At 43.9% G+C, this 8,228-nt stretch overlaps 1 protein-coding gene across 1 annotated transcript in view; it reads left to right on the forward strand.

Annotated features, from left to right (window-relative positions):
- Nucleotides 1-8,222, forward strand: part of PYM1 (PYM homolog 1, exon junction complex associated factor) — a 20,528-nt gene extending 12,306 nt beyond the window's left edge. The window contains exons 3-4 of the mRNA XM_004700834.2: nt 6,916-7,009; nt 7,488-8,222. Coding sequence (XP_004700891.2) covers nt 6,916-7,009; nt 7,488-7,971 — 578 coding nt within the window. The 3' untranslated portion in view covers nt 7,972-8,222. The remainder of the gene's footprint in view (nt 1-6,915; nt 7,010-7,487) is intronic.
- Nucleotides 8,223-8,228: the final 6 nt, after the last annotated feature.

Genomic DNA, 8,228 nt, shown 5'->3' on the forward strand with positions numbered 1-8,228 from the left:
AGGCCTGGTGCGTCAGGATGTGTGCTCCACTCTCTCTTCCTCCCCCTAAGTGCTCCCATTTGCTCTGGTCAGACATGCCCCTCTCCCCTAGCTGCAGCTTCATTGCCTCCTCTCAAGTAGATTCTTCTGGGGGGAGGGGCAGTTGTCCATGTAGCTGGCATGGGGGCCGAGCCCTCAGGCCCCTCTGCTGGCTTGCCACTCCTTGCCAACAAGCTGCATTCGTCTGGCACTGGCTTTAAATCTGGTCCCTCTTTCCCTCCCAATTTTCTGGTCTGGCAGCAGGAGCTCTGGATGGGTGCGTCCTATCGGGTCACCATTTTCTCCTGAGTTGTTAATCTTTTGATTGTCCTCTTGCTATACTCCTGAAAACAAGGACCCTTTCAATGTAAAGGGTTTTTTTTTGTTGTTTTTTTTTAAATTTTTTTTATTGCTTATGGCTTGAAGGAAACAGATTGGGGATTATAGTACAAAAAGTTTACAAAAATCCCTACAACAATCGTCTGTAATCTATAGTTTCTGACTCTCAAAGATGTTACCTGGAAGGCCTGACGATGTACCCTGGTGTTTATTTCTAGGGGTGGGAACCACCAGACTTCTTCCTTCTTTTTGACTTCCCCCTTGGATGCCATCAAAGCCAGAGGATGGCACCAAGATAACATGAAATAGGTGCTCCTTTGTGAAAAAGGGCTCTTTGTATCGCTGAGGACTCCTAGACAGGATGGTCTTCCAGGAAGCCTCTGCCCTGGCTTTTCTCACACTCCCATCCTTACTAGCCTGAGTCTGCCAGCTGTAATTTCCCTGCAGTCAATTTAAGTATATGTTTCTGGCATTGTTCCTTTCTTCCTAATTCCTTATAAAACCCTGCTTTTCTCGAAGTCATACTTTCACAAAGATTTCTCGCCACCCCCACACACTTTTCACCAGCAGCTTTTATTGTCCTCCAAATGGTTCACATGCCGGAGTGAGAACTGTAATTGGCTTCCTCACTAGCATGTATGCTACAAGAGGGCAGGAAACTAGCTCGTGCAGCTATTGTTACATCTCTGACTCCTGTTACTAGTAAGTGCTCAATAAACATTTTAAATGAGTGTGTAAAAGAATGTTCTTAACCATATGCCTGACCTACTCAAGGGTATGTTGTTAAAATCAAATAAGAGACTACCTGTGAAAAGTATTTGACTAAGCCCACTGTAGTGTTTCCATGTTGTCCTCTCTCTAAAGCAAATATTGGCAGCATTTAGATCCTGTTACATGTTCTTCATAATACATCTCACTTTCATTTCCCATCCAATAGCCATAGAGACCACTCCAGTACCATCCTGGACATTGCAACTATTGTGGTCATTTGCTGTGCCTTTTGTTTAGGGTAAGGAACCCTGGTGGTGCTGTGGACTAGTCCTGGAACTGCTTACCACCAGGTCACCACTTCAAGCCCACCAGCCACGCCTGGCCAGAAAGATTTACAGTCTCGGAAACCCAGGGTTGCTAGGAGTACCAGTCGACTTCATGTTACACATTTTCAAGTCAATCTTCGGGCATTACTTTGCCCAAACCTCCTGTTCCCCCTTCTTGGCCTTCAGTGCCCTATCATAGTTAGGTTTTATGAGAGTAGAAAGCCTCATCGTTCTCCTGAGGGGGCAGATGGTGGTTTTGAACTGCTGACCTTGCAGTTAGCAGCTTAGCAGTTCAGTGCATAACCACTTTACTACCAGGGCTCACTTCCCATCGTCAGGTTTTAGTGGAGATTGCAGGCCTTTTCCTTTGACTAGTTTACCCCTGCCGCCTTTCCTGATACATACTGGATCCTTGGCTCTTCCCCAAACATTGCACTTAACATTTAGTTATTATTTAATTCAGTAATTTTTATTACTGATACTTTAATACAGTAATTCAGACTAATATTTACTGTAGTCAACTAGTATTTACTTTTGTTTGGGGCCGAGGCCATGCTGAAAAGATCAAAGACATAGTCCCTGTTCTCAGGCACACAGTTATGTTGAACCTTAGAACATGACAGAGGCTAAGACCGGCACTGTGGGTGCGCTGAGGGCTCCTTCTAACCTGGCCAGGACTCGGGAGTCAGGGAAGAGCAATAGCAATGAACTGCTGTGATAAGAAGTGAGGGAAGTAGTCTTAGGGCCAAGGGAAGCAGTAGCAAAAGGCAGAGACTGTGGGGAGGGTCGGAGTGTGATGTGTCGGTAGTCCAGTGGCTAGAGCAGAGTGTGAATGCCGGAGCTGGAACTGGAGGTGGAAGACTAGCACAGGTGGGACACGAAAGCCTTTTGTGTGGTATTACCCTGAGGGCGACAGGAATCCAGGAAGAATTTGAAGTCAAGTGTGACCAGTCAGATCTGTCCCTTTCCTTCCTTCCTTTACCACACCCCCACCTCTCATTTGTGTAAATCTTTCTTCAAAGAGCGTTGGATCTGCCAAGGTTTACAACAGAACCTTCATAAAATCTTTCAAGATCACCTGGTCAAAAGTAATTTCCTCTGCTCATATCCTCCTCCAAGCTATTTATGCTTGAAACTCGAAAATCATAAACTTTTAAAGCCACCCTAGAACAGCATTATTAAAACTTTTTAATTGCAGTTTTCTAACACATCTTCATTATTGCGCATTCGTTTCTAAACTTTCAAATAATATGTAGCCTATTTAATGGTTGAAGTCACAGTATATATACAATTTTATTTTACATTACACTATATGCTGTACTTTTTTATTCTTCATTGTTAATCATTTTAATGGGTATAGTATATATTTTCAACCATTCTAGTAGAATTGGATATGACTTTTAGCTCTCAGTAGAAAATACCACAACTTTCACGTGATTCTCCTTTTCCTGTTGGATCTAGTATGCAAAATCCTCCAGATTTGGGTTGCTGAAACAACGAGTTTTGAATGCTCTCTGACCTGGCCCTCAGCCCTCCCCAGTCAGGGAGGGAAGTTGTTCTTTGGTAACCCGATTGTCCTTTCCGTTCTCACTGTCAGAGTCCAGCCTGCCCTTTATACCAGGATTCTTGAAATCTTTTTGCTAACTGGTTTCCTCAGTTTTCACTGTTGTCCTTTTTAATTTATCTTCTCATCCTGCCAGATTAATTGTCCCCAAACCCTGCTTTGAATAAAGGACTCATTCTTTCAGCAAAATGTTTGTTGACTGCATGCCCTTAGCCAGATATTAAACTGCTTAGCTGACATTCAGAGTCTGAACAGTCTCCCTCTTTGCTTTATCCCAGCCAGCCCTCTGGTCAGCACCTGCTCTGTTCACTATCTCCTGGACACGCCGTGTGCGTACAGGCCCATGTCTGGACTTTTGTTTTAGAATAAGCTGCTGTTTAGGATCCATTTTGCTTCCTTTTCATTTAACTTGGCCCTTTTCCACAAGCTTATCTCTAGCCCCTGCCCTCCCGCCACAAAGTCTCTCAACTTTTTCAGTCTTCAATTTTTGCCCTGCCTTTAAGTTCAGGGACCATATTTTGGCATTATTTGCCTCATTTGCCAATTAACGTATATAACCTTCTATAATTATTTATATTCGACAATGTATTCCTGTTTCAACTAGATTATGAGGCCTTTGAGGAAAAGGGCAGGATCTCCGTCTTTGGTCTTTGCTTACAAATTCAAAGCCCTGCCCATCACAGCTGGACCAAGAATGTTCTTATTGGCTCTCATTCACCAGATAAAGTAAAAATCTCTTGACATTTAAAACTAGGACGGAATATTTGGAGGGGAGAGAGGGTACTCTGACTTCCATTTGCTCCCTAACATCAAATGTCTGACTTACTGGGAACTTCCTGTCCCTAAATACACCATGCCCATTCTTACATCCATGACTTTCTTAGGTTTGAACAGCTTTGTGTTTAAAAATTTTATTTATATTGAGGCCAAAGGACCCAATTTATTTTATATTTAATATTTAATTCATGGGTGACCCTAGACATTTTACTTAAATAAAATCACTGTCTTTTTAAAGTAATACAAAAAAGATAATTTTAAATGCTAATGGCTCCAGGCACTTGCTCTCCCAGGCATTCCCCTTATGGTAAGCAGCATTACCTAGAGCAGAGGTTCTCAACCTTCCTCATGCCAGACCCTTTAACACAGTCCCTCATGTTGTGGTGACCCCCAACCATAAAATTATTTTTGTTGCTACTTCATAACTGTAGTTTTGCTACTGTTATGAATTGGGCGACCCCTGTGAAAAGATCATTTGACACCCCCCTCCCCCAAAGGTCACGACCCACAGGTTGAGAACCGCTGACCTAAAGGCTTTGGTGGGTCCTTCCAAGGGCCTTAAACACAGATGGACTATTTGGATCTTTAAATGTTACTTCTTGCCCAGCCAAATGGAGCAGTACTGCATGCCAGCAGTTCTTAGAGTGGTTCAGGGTCCTTGGGGATGCGGACAACCCTCTGGAGAACTCTGCAAGCACGGCTGTTCATAATCACGGCCATCACCAGTTGCCTTCAAGTTAATTCCGACTCATAGCGATCCCAGGTGTGTCAGCGGCTGACTGTTCTGTATTTGCCTTTTTGCACAGGTTGACATTAGTTTGCACTGATGGAGCAAAGCAGTGATGGAGAAAACTGCCGTCACTATAGCACAATTCAAGGCAATGGCACCAAACCCTTTGTTATTACATTCTTTCCTGCAACACACATGCAACAAACAATGACACTTTCCGTTTAGAATATCCTTCATGAAAGTGTAAAAACGTTTTTTATTAAATTGAACCCTTGAAAACACTTAAAAAAATAAACTTTCTTTATTGTGATGCATGCCCTTTTCATCTTCTCTGTGACTCAGCGGGATGGTGTCTCAGGAGAAAGCACCTGTGCGGCTGTCTGGTTTGTAAGCCCAACAAGCTTCTTGGAAACGCCATGGAACATCATTTATACTTGAGAGAGCTGCTAGCAAACTGGTAATTCAGACTTGGGTATCTGACAGACATTTTCCTGAAAACAAAGTGAGCCTGTCGTTTCAGGAAAACAGTTGACAATACTTACTGCTAGTGATAACATCCACGCTTTCAACTGAACAGGAGGCCCTCTAGTAGTTGGTGGTGAAACATGCAGCTAGTTGGAGGATCTAGCCCACTCACCAGCGGGGGAGGATAATGGGGCAGTCTGCTTGTGGCTTTGGAAGCTGGAATTCTGAACTTCTGTCTGGCATATGTACTTGACAGCTTCCCAGTACCTACATATTCTTCTTTAGTGGTTAATGATTTTAAAATGTTGGATAATGACATAAAATAAGAATGTAAAAGGGGTTATGAGATAGTTTGAAGATGGCTGCTCTACAAATTATTATGCAACTTGGTATATCATGAATAGCATTTAAGATCTAACATTTTTAATAATAGTGTGCTTCACTGAGTGAATCAAATCTAGTTAACCTTTCTTCTGGTGATGGCCATTCAAGTTTTTCCAGCCTTTTTTCTAACTTAATGATATGGCAACAAATATCCTTGTATAACTGGTGTTTTTACATCTAGATAGTATTATATTCTGTAGTATAAATCCAGGCGTAAAGTTGGGCTGATTTTCAAGTTCCATCCAAATAAATTTCCCGCCTCCATAAAGTCTCTAGTCATTTCTCCTTCTGTAGATCTTGTTTTTATTTTTTTCCCTGTAAAACCATTTTATTGGAAGCCAATACAGCTATCATATCAGTCCATAGTTAAGTCACATCAAGCAGTATTGTACAATTGCTACCACGATCAATTTCAAAACATTCTCTTTATGAACTCCCTTTACCTCGCTCCCCCTCCCCCACTGCTCCCCCCAGGAACCCTTACTGTAGTTGCTGTCCCTGTAGGTTGATCAGTCGTGAGTTTCATATGCTGAAAAACAGCAAAACATATTACAAAAATTCACTGACAAAATACATCAGAGATAAACCCTCATATGAGGAAAAAAAGAAAATGTTGAAAACCAAATCAGGTCCAACGTGTATTAGACGGGGGAATCAACTGGCAAGGTTTTAACCAAGTCAGGTTTATCATTTTGATCTTCATCCCTCTAATGCACTCTGTTTGGTAACCAGTTTCTTCTCAACCCTCCATGATGGATAGATGGGTAATCACTGGAGCTTAGTTCCTGTGTAGATCTCACAAATGAACTTGTGTTTCCACTATCATCCATAGCCTTCTGTAAACCAGAATTTCACAATTTAGGCTCTGATACCATTCCCTCCTTTGGCTTTGTGTTATATATAACCTCTGGTCACTGATGCTGGTGTGCTTCTTCCATGTGGACTTAGTTGACATCTCACTTCGATGGCTGCTTGTTTGGAAACAAGCTTCTAAGACCAGATTCTATTTTATCTGATAGCTGGGTACCATCTAATTTCTTCACCACACTTTGCTATAGCACCCAAATCATCTGTGTTCTGTATCAAGCAGGGCCATAGTATAAGAACTAATTGTTCTTAAATTAGAGCTAGGATTTTGTGTGAGCCCAAAACCCATTCCTGGATCTATGATTTTTTTTTTTTTAATCTGTCTTTGGCTCTCTTTTAGAGACCTTGTTAATTTATGATAGAGTCTTATCAATCATCTGTGGTTCTTATTTTTGCCCACTTTGGGGGCTTTTTTATTTACTGCCTTTTGCTATTATATGTTGTTTTGTGATTTTAAGTTCTTCTGGGCCAGGCTTATCTTGCCAACTAAATTATAAAGATAGACTCTCCTCGAAGGCAAGGGTGTTATACTGCGTATTCCCCATAGAGCATAGCTGGAAAAAAAGATAATAAATAAATGAGTGGCAAGAGATAAATGGAGGGTTGATATGAGGTGCCTTATGGTTGGATTTAGTAGAAGGATGGACATTAAGGGAGGATGCATACATTCATGCACTCTCATCATTCGAAATGCATGAAAGTAGAGATGACTGACTTAAGTTCTCGCATTTCAGGCAAGTACATCGCCTCTACACAGCGACCTGACGGGACCTGGCGGAAACAGCGGAGGGTGAAAGAAGGCTACGTACCACAAGAGGAGGTCCCAGTGTGCGTGGTTAGGCCTGAGGAGGGGATACTTAATGGACTCCCAAAAGAGGATAAAATGGGTGTGCCTGAGAATTCGGGGAAGATGCTCCTGAACACCCAGGAAGTGGAAGGGGAGGCAACTATCTGAGGGGAGAGGAGAGGGCTGGAAGCTAGGGGTAAGTGAAGGTTAGAGGTAACTAATCCTGTTCTATGTCCTCTGTTCATCAGAACCTCCAAATAGCATTCGGAGATCCAGAATGCCTGGAGCTAGGGAGAACACACACACACACACACACACACACGCACGCACGCACGCACGCGCGCGCACTTTCCTGTGGAACTGAGGAAAGTTGGGGAGGGACCATGGAATAAGGAAAAAAGAGGAGGGAATGTAGGATGGAGTGGTTCAGAAGGTTTATGGGGAAAAGAAAAGAAAAGGGGAGTGGGGTGTTTCTGAAAAGTCACTAACTCTTCGAAACTGTTGATACCTTCTTTTCAGGTATGAGAACAAGTATGTGAAGTTTTTTAAGAATAAGCCAGAACTGCCCCCAGGACTGAGTCCTGAAGCCACTGCTCCTGCGACCCCCTTTAGGCCTGAAGGTGGTGAACCAGGCCTTTCCAAAACAGCCAAACGCAACCTGAAGCGGAAGGAAAAGAGGCGGCAGCAACAAGAGAAGGGGGAGGCAGAGGCCTTGAGCCGGACTCTGGAAAAGATGTCCCTGGGAGAGACCGCCCCGCTCCCCAGCACTCTGCAAGGCTGCCACACAGTCCCTGCAGCCACTTCTGACCAGCCTGACTCCGCTGCCACCACGGAGAAAGCCAAGAAGATAAAGAATCTGAAGAAGAAGCTACGGCAGGTGGAAGAGCTGCAGCAGCGGATCCAGGCTGGGGAGGTTAGTCAGCCCAGCAAGGAGCAGCTGGAGAAGCTGGCGAGGAGGAGGGCGCTAGAGGAGGAGCTGGGGGACCTGGAGTTAGGCCTGTGAGGCCTCTGGAGAACAGCAAACGGACTGCAGAACAAACCGTGGGGCTCTCTGGGGTCTTGAGGGACGTGGACAGCAGCAGTCAGGAGGGGTACCCTCAGACTGGTGCACTTCCACTTCTTGCTGCCCAACTCTGTCCTCCCAGAGTCTAGTCTCACCCTCATTTCACACACACGCCCCCCAATACCTGTTTTTGGACTTTGCCCCTCCCATCCCCATTGTCCAAAATCTCAGTGACTGCCCCACTGTACCTTTACTGC

The sequence above is a fragment of the Echinops telfairi genome, unplaced genomic scaffold (genome assembly GCF_000313985.2).
Source record: "Echinops telfairi isolate 266 unplaced genomic scaffold, ASM31398v2 ScPeMD7_2;HRSCAF=8, whole genome shotgun sequence".
Lineage (NCBI taxonomy): Eukaryota > Metazoa > Chordata > Mammalia > Afrosoricida > Tenrecidae > Echinops > Echinops telfairi.